This window comes from Miniopterus schreibersii (genome assembly GCF_964146895.1).
Source record: "Miniopterus schreibersii genome assembly, chromosome: 1".
NCBI lineage: Eukaryota > Metazoa > Chordata > Mammalia > Chiroptera > Miniopteridae > Miniopterus > Miniopterus schreibersii.
This window is the reverse complement of record NC_138101.1, coordinates 179589531-179609213: the sequence shown is the minus strand read 5'-3', so window position 1 is coordinate 179609213 and position 19683 is coordinate 179589531. Positions and strand designations below refer to the sequence as shown.

General features: G+C 35.8%; 1 protein-coding gene across 4 annotated transcripts in view; it reads right to left on the bottom strand.

The window, feature by feature from the left end:
- PCNX1 (pecanex 1) overlaps positions 1–19683 on the bottom strand; it is a 132794-nt gene that overhangs the window by 42743 nt on the left and 70368 nt on the right. For 2 of the 4 annotated variants that reach the window (XM_081128315.1, XM_081128317.1), the window contains 6 exons: positions 11866–11956; positions 10350–10407; positions 8505–8722; positions 5446–5599; positions 1938–1970; positions 320–491 (listed from right to left, as the gene is read on the bottom strand). In XM_081128315.1, the coding sequence (XP_080984441.1) occupies positions 320–491; positions 1938–1970; positions 5446–5599; positions 8505–8722; positions 10350–10407; positions 11866–11956 (726 nt within the window). The remainder of the gene's footprint in view (positions 1–319; positions 492–1937; positions 1971–5445; positions 5600–8504; positions 8723–10349; positions 10408–11865; positions 11957–19683) is intronic. The other 2 variants (XM_081128316.1, XM_081128318.1) reach the window with 1 other exon arrangement.

The following is a 19683-nucleotide window of genomic DNA, read 5'->3' as shown; positions in this document are numbered from 1 at the left end:
CTGCTTGGGGATTAAATAATCTTTCCAATTATAACAGCTTCTAAAACTGTTCCAACCATTTTCCCACAATAGGAACCTGAGCTACAGAATCCAAAGGAAACCTTTCATCATCTCCTCCAAGAACAGAACAATTACTATATTTGTTCATCATTAGCTTTTCTTCCTTCACAACAATCCTACAGTTCTGTTGCTAACTGAGAGGGTTACAATAAACAACAAAACAAGCCTATTAAAACTACTTTTATCTATGTAATTGTCTACTTATCAGTAAACTGTTTGTGTGCAAATAAAGATCTGAGATACTTTAAAGATGACTCACCTATAACTAAATCCCTGGCTGATACAAGCACCAGTGGATTGGTGAAAGTTATTCCATATAATTTGAACTTGGTTGTAGTAAGGTTTTTGCTTCCATAATCCAAGAGCCAAATAAGACCACAACATAAACAGAAATAAACTGGTCTACTGTAGGCAATGATACGATTATGACCCTGAAAATGATATTAAAAAAGAAGTCAGTTTAGTTAATTTTAAGAGTCACAACTAGCTACTGAGAGTATTGATGGCTTCTATTCTAAGGATTCAAAATGTTTCCATATGGAAGCCTGGTTTCTGGACATATATATAATCTCAAAGTATCTCCCTATGGATATTTATTAACTGCAAGATAAAAATAGTAGCATTACAGCAGACTAGGGAGTGGGAGGGGATTTGGACCCCCAGGGGACATTCGGCAATGCATGGAGACATGTGGTTGTCGCAGTTAGGGTGGGGGTGCTACTGACATCTAGTGGGTAGAGGTCAGAGATAAAGCTAAATATTCTATAATGCACAGGGCAGCACCCTCACCTACAACAAAGATTATCCAGCCTAAAATGTTAATATTGCAGAGGTTAAAAAAACCTGAAAACATTAACTATCCTTAGCCAAAGATGAAAATTAACATCACCAACAAAAGGATAAATCAGCATCATGTGCTTCCTGAAGTGATGCACTGAGAACACATGGCTTTTGTAGTGTTCCTACCAAAAAAGCATGGCCTGTATCCAATCAAGAAGAAACTGTGCGCGCGCACGTGCGTGTGTGTGTGTATGTGTGTGTACGTGTGTGTGTGTGAAATGTTTACAAAGGGATCTAGGTGAATGGCATCAGGAATTCTTTCTATAATCCTTGCAAATTTTCCCTAAGTCTGAAATTATGTCAAAATAAAAAGTTAAGTATGTCCATATATCATTACATTTCAAAAGCATTCTTACAAAACAATAAACAAAGCAGTTGAAAGAATATTTCACTCATCTTTCTCAGTAGTGTCCCAGTATATGGGTAAAACCAACTATATTCAAGAGAGAAGGCATCACTATGAACTGTTGTTGGAGTCTGATTTTGAACTACTTTAAAGAAAGTGCCCTCTGGTCTTTCTATTAAATAAATATTCTAGGGTGAGATCTAAAACTGAATCATGCTTTACAATAGTATGAGGCAGCTAATACTTTTGTCTAAAGTCACAAAGGGAATTACAAGATTTTTTATCTCCTTTGTGTCCGTGGGTCCATAGATAATTGTATATCTTCTTTATTCTTGCTCCTAATGATTACTGAAGCAAAATAAGGTAAAGTTTTTCCTACTTCAAAATTCTATTAAAGGCAAGTTATCAAATAACCATAAATTTATATGAACCATGTCTACCTAGTTAATAACCTTCTGAGACAGGCTGTCAAAAAATGAATTATTATGCTCATTTTCAACCAAGACTTAGAATTCCACAATTACAATGGCATTTTATTTCATGTTAATAAATCACCTATATTTCTACAAGTGTGTCAAAACTTAGATGAGATTATAATAACATAAATCTTAATTCAATATGACATAGGGCCTAAAAAGGGGTTTGATGACTGTTAAAGACAATGAGTTACAGGCATATCAGAGTGACTTACATGTCTGGGGGAAGAAGAATCTGGTTGAACACTCTAGAAATGAAACAGAAAGATTATATTACCAAAGTCCCGGTTATTTTACAGGCAACTTTCAAATGTCTGAAATAACTTTTTTTTTAAAAAAAACAACAACCATCTCTATTGATTTCAGAGAGAGGAAAGGAAGGGAGAGAGAGAGAGAGAAACATCAATGATGAGAGACTCATTGATCGGCTGCCTAGCCCGCAACCTGGGCATGTGCCCTGACTGAGAATCAAACCCCGATCTCCTGGATCCTAGTCGATGCTCAACCGCTGAGACACGCCCGGCCAGGCTGAAATAATTTCAGTAGATATTCCACAGCTAAGAATGACCTACAGTAATTGTGTTGAACATCAACAGAAAACATCATCTCCGGAAGTGGTGTCACTAGGGTATTAAAAAAATCTCAAATTTTATTTCCTGACTTTTAAACTTATTATGGTTAATTAATCATCTGCATCTAGTTTAATGTTTCGGAGATGGCATATGGAAGATAGATCCATCCTATTACTTGGCTCGTTATTACAAATAAGTATGTTACAGTAGAATGTTTTCTTTTAAAAAAAAGCTTAAGATTTTTCCATTACAGTTTTCATTCAATATTATTTTGCACTGGTTTCAGATAAACAGCACAGTGGTTAATCACATACTTTAGGTAGAATGCTTTCTTATGCAGTATCACTCCTTTAGGGAAATGCATAAAACATGGGTTATCTTATAAGAAGAATCCAGTTCTGCCCACCAATTCCATGTTTACTAAACAATTCAATGGTATTTGTATTAAATATTTTATCTGCATTTTCATATCAAAATCATCAAGTAAGTTAGGCAGTATCTTCGTATGAGACTTTATCACCTTTCCATAAAAATGTCCAATAGGTATTATTACTTCCCAAATCATGACTTTTCTCTCAAGTCCCAGTTCATTTCTAATAGCAAACCAAACAATTTCACTATGATGGTCTATCACCACCCTATGAACCAAGTCGTACCGTGCTTACTGAGCTTGGCATGTGGCTCTTGGCAGGATATGAGATGAGGTCATCTTTAAATTCTTTCAATTCCAACATCTATCCTCTAAAAGCTTCTGGTCAGGCCTTTCTTATATCTATTTATGGCATTACTATTCTTTTAGTTAACTAATCTCAAAAACCTCAGTCATATTTTACCTTTTTCGTATCTAACCATATTAACCTAAAAACAGTGGACAAAATTAAAGGGACAGGAAACACTGAAACCAGGGAATGAATTTAAATGGTTTAAGACAATTAAGGTGGTTGAAATGGAAAGCAGGAACAAAGGCCAGAGATTTTACCATGAGATCACCACATTTAATCAAAGGAACTGGAGAGAGTAGATGCTCTAAGATTCTGAGTCGGTACACTGCTGTCAAAAAAAAGAAAAGCAACTGGGAAAGTAAAATATTTATCAGAAGATGACGATGTCCTATTTTTAAAATGTGCCAAATGCCTGTTAGATATACAGGACTAAACCTGTGAGAAAGGTGAAGACTTGGAGATATAAATCAGGACATAATTCATATATAGGGACAACAAATAAAGTAATAAAACAGCATGACTTCACTGGCAAGGAATTGTAAACTGAGAAGAGGGCCAAATAAAACCCTAGAGGATTCTCATAAATTAAGAAATGGTCAAAAGAACAAAGAGGGGACAAGACGGTGGCCTAGGTAAACGTGGTCCTCAAATCCTCCCACAACCACATCAAAATTCAACTCAACTTCAGAACAACCATCATTCAGAACTACCTAAAATCTAGCTGAATGAAAGTCCTACAATGAGGGAATTAAAGAAGCCACTTGGAGACAGGTAGGAGGGGCGGAGATGTGGAACAGACTGATCTCACACCCACGTGTGGCCCTTTATAATCAGGAGGATATCTTAGCTGTGGAGATTCCCCCTTCGAAATGAGGGGTCCCAGCCCAGGGTTTCAGCGCCAGGAAGACAAGTCCCCAAAACTTCAGGCTGTAAAAACCAAGATTACCCAGCAAAGCTATCATTTAGAATCAAAGGTCAGATAAAGAGCTTCCCAGATAAGAAAAAGCTAAAGGAGTTCATCACCACCAAACCCTTACTACATGAAATGTTAAAGGGTCTTCTTTAAAAAGAAGAAAAAAGATTAAAAATATGAATAATAAAATGGCAAAAATACATATCTATCAACAATTGAATCTAAAAATCAAAACAAATGAACAAGAGAACAGAAAGAGACTCACAGATACAAAGAACATTTTGAGGGCTGCGAGATGGGAGAGCAGTTGGGGAGAGGGGTGAAGAGGTGATGGGACTTAGATCTACAAATCAGTTACAGAACAGTCACGGGTGTGAAGTGCAGCACAGGGAGTGTGGTCACTAATATTCTAATAACTGTGTACAGTGTCAATGGGCAGGAGATCTCTCAGGATGATCACTTAGTAAGTTTTATAATGTCTATCACTGGGGTGTCCTCCTGAACCCAATAACACTGTGTGCTAACCGTAATTGAAAAATAAAAAAACAAAACAAGGAGGCATCAACAAAGGAAAATAAAGTTACGTGAAAAGCAGGATAAGCATCCGGGCAGCACAGAGCTACAGACAACGAGGGGAGTATGAAAACAGAAGGCACTGTTCACAGGCTTGAGTGCGTACTCGGGAGGGAGTGAAGCCTAAGAAAAGGGCACAGATCTGGCAATGTGAGATTGTGTGCAACCACACAGACTCCAGTTTCCCTACTGCAATGAGCAACATAGTATGATGGGTCCTGAGGAAACGAAGCAGTTGGCATAAGTGGCTTACTCCAGGTGCTATCTATATACATCTGGACAGCTGATGGTAAAAACAGAACTGAGCTAATAGTCTTCAGGGTGGGAGGCTGCTTCATGTTAGCATGTATCAAGCAAATAACCAATACGAGCAACAGTATTTACTGGTTAAGAAAGAAAGGAAACAGTCCACATTAACAGTGCACAGATTTTGCATAGAAGGTGAAATATTTGGTATCTGAGTCTCCCATTTTTGGAAAGCTTAACATTGATTGATTTTGATATTTTAGAGCCACTATTAAAACAATAGCAAAAGGATGCCAATCTTCTGTTTTCAATGTCCCAAAAGAACATATATACTAGTTTTGACATTACTGTTATCTATCAATGTTGAATTTTAATAAAGTTCACCTATAGAATAAAAGACTTAAAATATAAAAGTGCAAGAATTGATGTTGATAAATTTTAAAAAAATAAATTTCAAAAATGCAAATTCTTATTTGTATCAAATATTTTAAGACCAAAAACATCTTCAAGGAAACTTCATTTACACATCATTACTTTTTCAACTTGTATGCACCTTTTGTTCCCTACCGAATCTCATGTAAACATCCAAAAATAAATAAAAAATTAATATCCTTACTATAATTCAGTGAATGATATGAAACCTTCTGCCTTTTAACACAAATATTATGTCATAGTCTGAAAAGAGAGATGCTGGTACCTTCAGTAGAGAGTACTGACAGCTGGCTATCACCAGGCAGAACTGGAAGACCCAGATATCTCTGAAGAAGCCTTGGATAAGAAGGATAGATCCCAAAAATGCCACAAGAATAGCCAGGATGACAGCTAACACATTTTCCAGGACTTCACGATTTCTGTAGGTAAGAAAATTTATGAGTAAGTGTATCATCAATATAAGAAATTAATCAGTGAAATAAGGGAAGGAATCAATATGAAGTCTATATTATGCTTGCTGAAAATTTTTTCAGTTCTGGGTTGGAGTAAGATTTTGGGTCAACACTGAAAAAGAAACTAGTCTCTGTGGAAAATTAAAACAAATTCTTATGCACAAATAAAGCATGCTATAGTGGATTGTGAAGTATGTATTTTCATGCACAATATAGTTTTAATTTCTATTTTAAAAACTTCACTATTCTTAACATCGTCTTCTATCTGTCAAATTTGTTGCAAAATAACTAACCAACTTGGATGGCAAGGAGCTATACAATGAAACAAGTTTGAAAGACAAAATCTCCAGTTTCTAAAAAATTAAATTTAAAAGTTGTTATTTTATATGATAGTTTGCAACCCAATTTTGATACCAAGTGGTTTCATTTTCCCTATCTCTAAATCATCTGAAATAATCTGAAAAGTAATTTACTAAATATAGGCCCTTACACATGTTGAGCATGAAGCCAGTGATAAAGACCATCAACACTATCTCTATAAAAGAAACAATATGATGCCCAAGATATTACACACAGTAATAAGGTGATATTTATGTCACATACAAAAAATAAGAGCCGGTCTCCATATTTCTTGGGGAAATTTTATTCACAAAATGTTAAATACTAAAAGTCTTATTTTAAAAAAATATATACTGACATGGGAACATGCGCAGCACAAGAGCTATACAAAGAAAGCAGGACACACAACCATGTGCACAGGAAGATATGTCCTGTTATTGAAAAAAACGTGCAGATATGGGTTAAAAGAGACTATGTCTCAAAATGATACTACTACTGACTCTCTCTGAATGGAGGGTTTATGAATGGTCTCCTTCTGTCTTAAAATCTTTCTGTATATTTTTCTACAATGAGTAAAGAATTACTCTTATAATCATAAAAATGTTTTTATCAATTTGTTGTCAATGCCATACTTATAGGCTTCAACTGACCTAAAAATAAAATTCACAAACATCTCTCTACTATTTCATTTGTTAGTTCTATCAGATTAAAACAAGTTCCACAGTATTTTCAAAACCATAAATACTGGTATTTTCATTGATCTCATATGGCAGCAGTAGAATTCCAGATTTACTGAATTCAATGTTCTGTGTCAATCCTGCTACACCACATACTATCTATATTGCTTGACACTGAACTTGTGCTCTCCTTTGGCATTCTTCAGTTTTTTATTTTGATAAATCCATTTATCAATTTGTTTTTATTGGTCTTATTTTTGGTGTTACATCTAAGAAATTTTGCCTAATCCAAGGTCACAAATATTTTCTCCTATGTTTTGTTTTTTCCAGAAATTTTATTGTTTTAGATTTTACATTTAGGTCTATGATTCATTTTGAATTAATTCTTGTAATATGGTGCAAAGTAAGGATATGAGCTTTTTTTTGCATTTGGATATCCACTACGTTCAGGCATCCATTGTACTTTTCATCTCAGACATTTTTAGTTTTCATCTCTGTAAGTTTCATTTGGGTCTTTTTAAACTATATTCCATGTCACTACCTAACTTTTTTTAACGTATGGAGTACAGTTATAACAGTTTTAATGTCTCTGGCTGCTGACTCTAATACCTGTGACAGTTCCAGGTTGGTTTCAATTGATTCATTAGTTCCTTCATTGTAATTCATGTTTTATCTCTTCTTTGCATGGCTGGTAATCTTTGGATGCCAGACAGAGTGAATCTTAACTTACTGGGTATGAGAATTTCTGGATTTCTACAAATCTTCTTGAGCTTTGTTATGCCACGTGAAAACAGTCTGATCCTTTCCAGTCTTACTTTTACGTCTTATTATGTGGGTATGGAGCAGTGTCATTGGAGGACTAAGTATTCCCAACTTCTAAGGCAAGACTTCCCTGAGTATGCTGCACAGTGCAGCACAGAACGTGAACTGAGTTTCGTCCCCGACTGGTAGGAGCAGGCCCTGGCCCTGGCCCTGGCCCTGGCCCTGGCCCTGGCCCTGGCCCTGTGTGAGTGCCAGGCACTGTTCTTCCATTTCTTTCACATGGTTCTTCCCTGGCCTCAGGCAGTTTCTTCACATATGTTCACTTATCAGTACTCTGCCTAATAGTCGAGGAGACCCACTGCGGGTCTGAGGCTCTCTCTGAGCAGTAATCCCCCTCTGATACTCCGTCCTATGGACTCTTAGCTCCGTCTCTAACTCAGCAACTCTGCTAGGCTCTACCTTAGTATCTCCACCCCGTGCTGCAGCCTGGGAACTCTCTTAAGACAGCAAGCTGGGTAACTGTATGGCTCACCTAATTTGTTTCCCATCTCTCAGGAATCACTGTCCTTTGTTCTCTCATCTCCAATGTCTTGAAAACCTTGTTTCATGCACGGTTTGTCTTCACTGTTTCAGGTAGGAGGGTAAAGCTAGTCCTTGCTACTCCATGTTGACTAGCAGCAGCATTTAGCCACCAAGCTTATAACAGACTAATGCTGTTTACTATTAAGGCTTGTGCTAAGGAAGGGGAAATGGAAGTTTCCCCCTACGCCTTTGATATTTAGGGTCGTTACCTATAACCTGATAATCATTAACATTTCATTTTTTCTGAGTTTTAAACAGAGTTGCATGATTCTTATTGATGATCAAAAGAATCTTTTTGTATACACATATTAAAATTGCCACAAAAAGGTTTTTAATGAATTCAAGACAGTCAATTTTGGGAACCCTATTAACTTACATTTTATCTCAAAAGGACCAAAATAGAAAACATTTTCCAACATGGTAACCAAGTAAAAACCTCAATGAGTTCTTAAGGACATTTCAATTTAAAAATAAAATTTGCACACATCTTTAATATCTCACTATATTCTCACCTATCAAACAGGGCCAAAAGTGTGAGTCTGTCAAAGTTAATGCCAATCCATAGCTGGGGCAGGATCCAAAATCGGTAATAGTGTTTAACCTTCTGGGCAGCATCTTCTGTTGGACCATAAGTAGCTGCCAGGTCTGGGCTTAGATCAATGTCTTGTTGCTCCAACAAATCTGTATCGATGGTCAATAGTCTGTTCAATCGAATCTGTGGGAGAGAGAGCTAAAACACAGTCAGCGTTGAAAGGCTTAAAATATCTTTAATCAAGTCACTGTCCAAGGGTTACTCAATCAGCTTAGAGATGATCTAAGCCTCCTTAATTTTCTATACTAGTCCGCCCCTCATGGACATTTTATGACCATTAGAAACTACAGAAGGTGACAATAAGAAGTGAACTAAATAAAGCAAAGTAATCAATAGGCCTTTCGGAAAGATTTTATTAGGAAAAGTGCTTGAAATCTTAACATCTATTGTTTAGCTAGTAAATCCATTAAAATTGCTTACAGTGCATCACTGGCGGCCTCCCTTCCCCAGTCACACTCATGGCCTTTTCTCAGTAAGCTCCTATTAAATCTAAGCTCCTCTGCATTGCAATGTCGTCAACTCTCATTTACTACAGTCTCTTATCACTATTATTGCTGTTTTCAAATTCCTCGTACACCCCGCCCCCCCTTTGTTTTGGCAGGCTGTTCATCTGAGGCTTTACAGGAAATTACCACATTACATTTCTTTTAGCTTTAACTCATCCATCCACCAGTTCACAAGCTTCCTCTTCCTCGGAAAGAATCAAGTTTGGGGAATCTAGCTCAGCACTGGCCAACACTTTGCTATCTCAAGGCTCCCGTACATTTAGCAGCAGAAAATAATAACCACTTCCCCAATTTTACTTTCCTGTGGAGCTTCTAAGAACACACTACATCAAAAAAATAGGGACAGTTTTTACTTTTCAAACATGTGTGGGTATAGTCAAGAAAATTCGCTTTCTATATATAACACAGCCACTATCTCTAAGCATTCACAAAGACTTCCCCAAACACTTTTCTTCTTATGCTCTATGCCAGGGTTTCTCAACCCAGACACTACAGGAATTGTGAGCCAGATAATTCTATGTTGTGGGGATTGTGCTGTCCACTGTAGGATCTTTAACAGCATCCCTGGCTTCTATACACTAGATACCAGTAGCATTGCCCTTGCTGTGACAAACAAAAGTGTTTCCAGACATTACCAAATGTCTACTAGCTGAAAACCTTTGTTCTATGCCAATGTACACCTATGGTCTTCAAATCCTGTTCACAACTCTTCAGGAAGCTGTTAATAATTAATCCCTTTGGCTCTACATTTATCTACCCCTATCTCTTATGTGTTAGTTATAAGGATGTTACCCAGTTTGTCTTTCCCAACTTCAATATATACATCTTGATGGCAAAGGCAGAGTTATCATTTTACAATATCCCTACTGTATTTTATGTGGCATATTTTTTACCCAGTGATGTCATCACTAGGCTTAAAAAACATACACACTGGTATAACTAATAGTTAACCAATAAAAAACTGCACCAAAATCATAATATTCAAAGTAAAGTTTTAAAATGAAAATTAAAAAATGGCACAACCAGATGACGTTGGTGAGTAAAGGAATCTTACTCTCAAAAGTGTAATAATGGATTCGTATGTAACTAATTAAACTTCATGATGTTCCATTTCTGTTTAACAAAGGCCTACTAAGAAGAGATCCACTATTGAACAGCAAAAGTATTTTGCCATATTTTTCAACAAAATTCATTTTCCTGATTTGTGTAGCAACTTAATCTGAAAACACAACATTTTATAAAAAATAAGAAAAACCTACCACATCGTGTGGATAAAATCGAACTGAGGTAGAACTGGATACATGAGAATCTGTGTCACTAAAATAAAATGAAAAGGACTTTAGGAAATAAACAGCTTACCAGGTAGTAGGAAAAAACTAAATCCTTTAACAACTAGATGATATTTACAGTGTCTTCATTTTTCTATGTCAATTTCAAAATATCATTTTCCTAGAGTTGTGATTAAGAACACAGCCTCTGGGTCAGAGTATCTACATTCAAATCTCTTCATCAACTGAATGAGATCTTGGACAGGTTATCCAACTTTTTATACTTCAGTTTTCCTCATCAGTAGCACAGGATAAAAGTACCTTTATCACAAGGCTCTGGTGAAGTGTTTAAGAAAGCAATTACCATACTGCCTGGAATCACAATGAATTTAGCTATGCCTAGAACACGACAATTCAGTTTTCACAATTCAGTAAAGTTTAGATTTTAAAACTCAAGACCTTACCACATTTATGGTATAAGGAATTGTTTTTGTCTTGAATTAAACATAATTGTTTCCATTCCTCCATTCTGCTACAAAATACCTAACACACCAATTTAGTCATTTCTGACTCAGATTCTGAAACTGGACTAAAGAAGCTTAAAGGGTATAGTTTTCTAAATGTTCTATCTTTTCAGCAGGTAAGTGACCTTTCATCTATGTGTCTACAAGATCTTATTGCTTTAAGTAACACCTCAAAACTTAAAAAACTACATGAACTGCCCATAGACATGTAACATTTAAACAGGTGTGTCTGTTACTAAATGGAAATCCTGAAATAAAAATCAAATGACCCTAGTGAAAACAGTTAACTGATCAATAATGGATTTCAAAGCAGCAACTTGCACAGATGAACAATAAGATTAAAATTTTACAAAAAATTTTAACATATTCTAAACTATAATTATGTAATATGACCAAGATTCTAATTTCCTATTTGCTTTTCTAACTTCATCAGTATCTAATTCCTTCCTAAGGGGAGGTGAAAAAGGAAACTAAGTGTAACGTATGACCCATAATTTTAAAAAATTCCTTCTTCTTATAGTTGGTAAATAAATTTTAAAACAAAATGAAAGCTGATCATTTAAGATATGTGACCAAACCCATACAAGGAAACAAAAATTTTAAATTACACAAGAGAAAAAGAGAACTGATGGGTATGAACTTAGTTGTGTAAATATTTTTCTAATAAGCTTTTTTACATCATATATTTATTGTGAAATCTATGGTTAAATTTACAACTGTGCAAGCCACTGTCCCACTATAAGATGAACAGGAAATTTTTACTTAATTTTTAAAAATGCAGAATAGCTTTTAAGAATAATGCTTTCTTTTTCCCATAGCAACAAATTCTACTTTAGCTCTCTAGAGACAAATGTGCTATGACAAATTGTTTAAGCCAATATAAACAAATGTTTTCAAACAACATTTACATTTAAAGGTTTAAAAACTTTAAACAGCAAATATATGCAAGTACACACACTCTCCTAAAATGACTTCACACATACCAGATATTGGATGCTCTTCTTGCTGCTGGTTCAAAATTCACAAGTGACATATCACAGCCACCAGTCTCATAAAGCGTAGAAGAGAACTTACCTAGCAAATAAATGAGTTTTTAAAAGTCATTAGAATAATCAGATTTTTCCTTCAAGAAACACTAAATTTTAAACTTGTAACAATTTAAGAAAATGTACTACCTCTTCCCAAAATATTTTAAAAGAAATGATTGGCAGGTCAATTCAGCATGTGAACTGAAAAGGCATGCTGAACAGTAGGGCAAAATGTCAACATACAGAATCAGGTATTAAAAGCAAGGGATTGAAGTCAGCTTTCCAATACCAGTCTCCCCTTTTCTCCTCCCAGCACATTCTAAAGTAATTATATGAATGAATTTAATGTTGTTTAAGTCACCTGACTACTTGCAAGTGGTGAATGGCCATTTGGAAAGCTGCTTGTGTTAAAGACAGATCAAACTGCAAGACCACAAATTTGTGTGGTTACCTTCAGAGTTTTTGTCTGTCTGTTTTTAGAAAAAATGAAGACTGTCAAAATGGATATAAGGATAAAGTATAATAATGCTGGTAACTAAATTACAGTATTTAATGAACATTACTAGTTATATGATTCCACAAGAACTCTGAAAAAATTTAGGAACGCCATTTGCTGTAGCCAACTATCACTACTAAACTGATAAAAGGTTTAGAAATTATGTTGGTTGCAAAAAAGTAGGTTAAAAAAAAACTCTCTTAAAATGAACTCTATAAGATAAAATTATTTCTGATAATGGAATTTTAAAAATCTGGATACTGTCTGAAATACATTCTCTTCCATGACAATCTATGGTAGTCCCTTATCAATGGTGAGTTAGGGAGCATAAATAAAAGAATATAAATTTTCAGTAATGCAATGAGAAGAGGTACACATCTCTAAAACCATGTGGGTCTAGTACAGGCTGCTTTTTGAGTATTTATGACGTTTTTGTTTTACTAGCTGGAATTACTAAGGTTATGAATATGAAGAATCTTATAAGGCAATTTCATCTTCATGGCAGGGCTGAGAGATTTCTCTTCCATGACTACAAAGGAAACAGTATACAATAAGGACTTTTAAGTGAAATCCTTGAAAAATGACTATAAAAGGCGCCCATAATATACTAATAAGACTTTGCAGAAACACACATTTCAACAATTACTTCATTATTTAAAAGGACTAGAATCAGAAAAAAGAACTTTTAAAATAGGATTATTTGAGCACCTTCTATGGGTCAGACAGAACATGAAAATATTTTATTTTATTAGTGTTTTCTGTAGCAGCAATTTTTGTCAGAATAATGTACTCCTGCGATAAGGGAAAAAGCATCCTTGGAAGTGCTCAGCTCATTTGCAGTTTTTCAGGGAAGGATTATTCAGCATGTGGACTATCTAAACCTGCTGTTAGTCACGAGTCATTCACTCAGATTAACTAACTAAAATGAAATGATACAAGCTGTCAACTTGGCTACTTCTTACATGTATTACTGACATTTTTTTGAAGTGGTTTGGAGGGTTGCAGAAATTGTTAGTGAAGAAAAAAAATCAAACAAAAATACTAGCTTGACTGAGATTTAAAAATTATTTTTAAACTGCAATTTTTTATGCTCTGCTTTTTCCTCACTCATCATGGATAATCAAAGATTGGTTATGTTACTATAATAGACTTATATTAATAGAAAAAATACCTTACCAAAATCACAGATTGCATAATGCAGAAGAATTATAAACCCATGTTAAACAGCTAAATCACAGAGTAACAAAGAGTTGGAGGGCTTGGCTACTGTACGTGAAATCCAGTAAGAGTGGATGCATAAATATGTTTATATCAGATAATTTGTGTCTATTTTAGAAATAAGTTAATTCTATATGCAACAGCATTTAAATTATTAAAGTATATTCTGCTATTTAAGTATTCCATGGGACTTTTAGTAATATAAGTCCTGTCCTTGGGATAGTGAATAAATATTTAAATGCAACTGAAATCAACTGAAGATTTTATACTCTTTGCAATTTTAAAATGGAAAAGTAAAAGAATGTTAAATCACTATACTGTCTTTTATGTATAGATGTCTAATATAAAACTTCTACAGAAATAGTTGCATTTTAAATAAATACAAACATAAAAATAAAGCATGTTCCCCAAAAGGCTTTTTAGACAGAAAGTTGGACAATTGAGCAGTTTTACTACTATATAAATCTCCAACTTTGAATGCTCCTATCAAACCAATGACTAAACAATAAAACTGAGAATTTTAAACAGAAGCATAAAACTGTCTAAGAAAAGAATACCTATAATTTTAACAAATATGCATCACTTCAACAGTATTTTTTATTTTTCCCCAAGAAGTTTTTGTCTACCTGCTAACTGTAAGAGCATGTAAGGTTCCTAAACTATACATGGCACGTGTCAGAACTAACATCCTATTAAGGCTTCACGGTGTATGCCCAAGTTTACTCCACCAAAAGAACAGATTCTGTTCTATGTCCCTTATATCTTTGGGCCAGACGACTGACAGTACTTAAGAGGTAACACATTTTATTCAGAAGATAAGCAACTCAGAGAGAAAAAAAGTTGCACTTAAAAATATTTAGCTTAAGGCTTCGGTGAAAACAGTAACATCTTGACATATTAGTATAATCATTTAAAGGCATCTTCAAAAATAACCAGAGAAGAAATAAGTATATATTGCTTTGGGTTATAAAAATGAAGACTAGCTTAAATTTGTCCAAATCTTCTTAGCATGCACAACAATTTCACATATATCTCATCGGAGATTAAAACTATGATCATAGTTAACCTTTGGATCTAAAGTAAAACGTGCCCTTATTAACGACCCTACCTTAACATTATTCTTCCATTTAAATATTATTTCTAATGATCATGGAGTGGGAAGAAAGTAGAACATCAGCGCGACATGTCCTCTTGACATGAATGATGATTATAAACGAAGTCATCTCATCATAACTCAACTCCCTGCTCATAATTAATTATACCTAATAAAATGGCTGTCACAATTTAAAAAAGAAATCAATTTCTGGCAAAATAAACAAGAAAGATTTTAAAAAATTAAGGTATCTGGTATTTCTCAGTTTTGAATATTCAGTAACTATTACTACCTATAAAAATTAAATTTAATTACGCAAAACCATTTTTTTGAGGTAGGAGAATTTCTACCACAGGTCAATTTGTAAATGGTGATCAACAGGAAGGTGAGTAAAATCGGATTCTGATGTAAGGGACAGGACACTTGAAGCATGTGTCCGAAGGCATAGACGGTGCAGCGGACACTCACACACACTGGAAAAAACTGATAGAAGACATGAGAAACTAATGGGATTCTCTAACTTGTCCTACCAATAAAAAGGCTCACCACATGACACCAAGTTAAATGCACAGACTGTAAGACTGCTGCCCGCCTAGGAAACCCAGCTATTTGGTTCTTGATGTCGCCGGTTTCACCCACGTATCCTGGGAGGAAGTGGGTACCAGAAGGACAACCTGCGAAGTCTGTGTCCTCCAAACCTAACCCTGACCGTCGCAACTGGCCACGCTTTTCTAGTGTAACTCTTAGTGCAGACAGGGCTCTGAAAGCGGGGAGAGATAAAGGGAGGCGACTTTACAGTGTTTTTTAGAAGGTTGTTAAAGAGCCACATACATCTATCTATATGCCTAACTTACATACTCTACAAAAAATGCTTATTTCTGATGACAGTAAATATCGAATATATTACCATACTTTTGAGAGCAGGCCTTTAAGATTAGCTCCAATTTCATAGATAGCATCCCCTTTATTATCATGAGCGGTAACTATGAGTCTCTGAGGAAACATGAGTTTTCACCCAGGCAGAAATGACTCATTTTATTGCTGCTTATAGGTTAATGGATTTGTTTCTCCCTAGACGAAAAGTCAGGAAACTTTCTGTAATGGGCCAGATAAATATCTAGGCTTTGTGGGCCACATGGTCTCTGTTGGAATGACTTTAGTCTGCCATTGCAATATGAAAGCAGCCACAGCACATGCATGACACAAATACATGTCTATCTTATTTACTGTATTTACAGCAAGCATCAAGATGGATTTTGCCTTAAGGGTGTAGTTTGCCAACCCGTCCTAGACCAAGTCTCAAGCTTCTGTAACCGCGTTAACTCTAGTGCTACAATGGAAATTAAGCCACTGTGCTATTCTTGATTAAAAGTTTCAATCCTGAGAAGCAGTCCTTCTCTTCCTGGAGTATGCGACACAGGGCTCGGTTTCTAAAACAAGAGAGTAAAAAGGAAAGGGCAGGTACAAGAACAAAGAGGTTGGTTTAGAAGAGAGCTTGTGAGGACTGGTAAGGAAAGACAGGTAAGCCTACTGCTTGGCAACAGGGAAAGGGATTTACTTTCTGATACATTTACTGACATGGCCATTGTTGTCTAGTTCTGACCTAACAGGACATGCCTTACTTCACTGTTAAGTCTTCACTCCTTCTGTCTAACCCCCAGATCAGGGGACCCTTCGAAAGGTGAACATACAAGTTCATATTCTGCTATTTCACCATCTGCTCACATTTTCTTCACCTTGGCTAAACGAACCATAACAATGATATTGATGACATCACAACTGAGCAAGTAAACAAAAAGGTAACCCACAGAATGGGAGAAAATATTTATAATTTGTATCTAACAAATTAGTTGTATCTACACTTCAGTAATAAGACAAACAACCCAATTTTTAAAGTGAGTAAAAGATCTGGACACAATTCACAAGAAGATACATGTACAGGCAACAAGCACAGCAGAAGATGCTCACCACCCTTAGTCGTAAGAGGAATGTAAAGTTAAGCCACATCCGCTAGGGATAAAATTTAAAAGGCTGACAATAGCAACTGTCAGCAAACCACTCTTACAAACAGTTTAGAAGCTTTATTCACAATAGCCAAAAACTGGACACAACGCAAACATCCATTAACAGATGAATGGATACACAACATACAGGATACTCACACATGGAATTATACTCAGCAACAAGGAACTACTAGCACATGCAACATCGTGGTCAATCTCAAAAGCATCATGTGAAGCCGAAACTAAATACAAAGGCCACAAATTGTATAACTGCATTTATATGCACTTCTTGGAGAGAGAAAAACAATGACATTAAAGTACACAGTGGCTCCAGGGCCACAGGCGGAGGAGGGATCAACAGCAATGGGGGCACAAATAATTTTTTGAAGATGATGGAAATGCTCTGTATCTTGATTGTGGTACTTCACAGGTATGCACATCTGTTAAAACTCATCAAATTGTACATGCTAAATAGATGCAATTTATCATACCTAAATAATGCATCAATAACACTGATTTAAAAACAAAGAAAAAAGACTGGTCAGTTAAGAACTGTAGTAAATGGGTGAGTGTAAGAAAGCATGTAGTCAGTGAAATTCCCACAAGATAACAACTAAGGTTTTTGGACAGTGAGTGATATTTGTCATTTTGTCTTCGTGTTTCATTTTAAAAATACTATACATCAGAAAATTCCAAAGTAGTATATAAAATGAAGAAAGTTCCACAGTCCCCAGAGACAGCCACTGCAAAGAGCAGTTTCTATGTTCTTCTGAACAATTTTAATACACATTTTGTCCCAAGACAAATTTACTTCTTTTTGCTTACTAAAATACCTTAGCTATTCGTGTCAATAATACATGTGTATCAAGTTCTGAATATTACACTATGTTAATGTCTATCATTTTTTTCAGGGTTCTCTAGGAACAGACATTTAGGTTGTTTATAAACTTTTTGAAATTACAAACAATGAATATCCATGTACATATATCTTTGCATGTTTATAAAATGTGTGGACTGATATTTGTTCTATAGTTTTTTGTTTGTTTGTTTTAAAAATATCTTTATTGATTTCAGAGAAAGGAAGGGAGAGGGAGAAAGAGAGACAGTAACATCAATGACGACAGTTATTGATCGGCTGCCTCCTGCACACCCCCTACTGAGGATCCAGAGTGTAGCCCGGGCATGTGCCCTGACTGGGAATAGAACCTCGATCTTCTGGATCGTAGGTCAATGCTCAACAGCTGAGCCACGCCCGGCAGGGCTGGTCTATAGCTTTAAATTGTCCTCCAAAAACATTCACTCTTTTAGTTGTCTGTGTCTCCAGACCCTTCCCAACAATGAACATCACTACATATTCAACAGATGAAAAATTCCCAATCCTATTTTTAATATGCAATTTTAAAAATTATGAGCAGCCCAGCCGGGCATGGCTCAGCAAGTGAGCATCGACCTGGGATCCAGGCGATCGGGGTTCGATTCCCGGTGCCCGGGTTGCGGGCTAGCCGATCAATGACTCTCTCATCATTGATGTTTCTATCTCTCTCTCTCCCTCTCCTTTCCTCTCTCTGACATTAATAAAAGATATATTTAAAAAAAAAAAAATTATGAGCAAAGCTGATCTGTTTGCCCATAACTGCAAACCACTTGTATTTCTTTAAACTCTCAACTTTTCTAGGTCACTAATCTTTATCTCGTTGAATCGTTTATTGTCTTCTTATGGCAGACGGATGACTGACCTCCAGTAGTCACTCTCTCCTAATTCCTCTTAATAGGACCCTCCCACACGGAATTTCAGCTAGGCATATGTTCACCTAGTTAGAGATATTTCCCAGCCTCTCTCTTGCTTGAAGTTGCCATGTGACATGGGCCCAGGGGAGGTGGGAGTGACAGGCACACTTCCCAAGTCACAATCTGAAAGATAAAAGTTAGTTGTCTTGGACATTTTTTTTTAACTATCCCTCTCTTCCTGTTTTCTGGGGAAATGTCAACAACTAGAGCAGTCACTATGGAGGAGGCAGGGAAGCCACATGTGGAAGAAAATAGAACCAACCCATCTGCCAGGGACAGCTCCCATTAGACTGCAATGAAAGAAATGTAAACTTCTCTTTCATTTCAGTCACTGATTTGAGATGAGGGGCTCCGGTGGGGTGGGAGGTTCCTACCTTAGAGAATCTAACCTATATTCCAACTAACACATACAGTAATCAACTTGAATTTGGAATGTTAATCTTAGAAAGCAGATAATTTAATCTAGTGCTTCAATGAATTCTTTACAACCTAGACTGGCCAGAGGTGAACCAGCTATCTTAACCAGTCCCTGTTGTCTTCTGTCAAATTCCTGGAGCAGCAGTTCTGGCATCCAAAATTTTAAAAAATAACATGCCAGTACATATGAAAAACTTCTGAGCAATATCTAGAGGATGAGGGTTAGAATAGATAAAATTTATCTAGGTTTATTTTTAGTTTACAATATTTGTGGGGATAAAACAGACACTCTCAAACCCTGCCAGAGAGTGTAAACTGGCATAAGCTTTCCATAAAGCAATGGACAGTATACATCAAAGCCCCAACGTTTATTCCCCTTGACTGATCATTCCATTTCAATATATTTAGCCTAAAGAAAAAACCACTGCTGTTCAGAAAAGTTTATGTAAGGTATGTTCAGCAGAGTGTTCATTACAACAGAAAATATCAGGAATCATCCTGAATACTAACAAGGGGGTTAGTTACTGGTTGAAAAAATTATAATAAATAATAATGTTAATGACAATAAGAACAATAACTATTTATGTAACTGACTTACTATTGCCAGGCACTGTACACACCATAAACCTATGAAGGAGGTATTACTATTACCCCTTTTGATAAATCAGGATACAAAACTCATACAGTAGCACAAGTCACACAGCATGATCCCAATACTGTTTTAGAAAAATATACATGTGAGCATTATAAAAATGGAA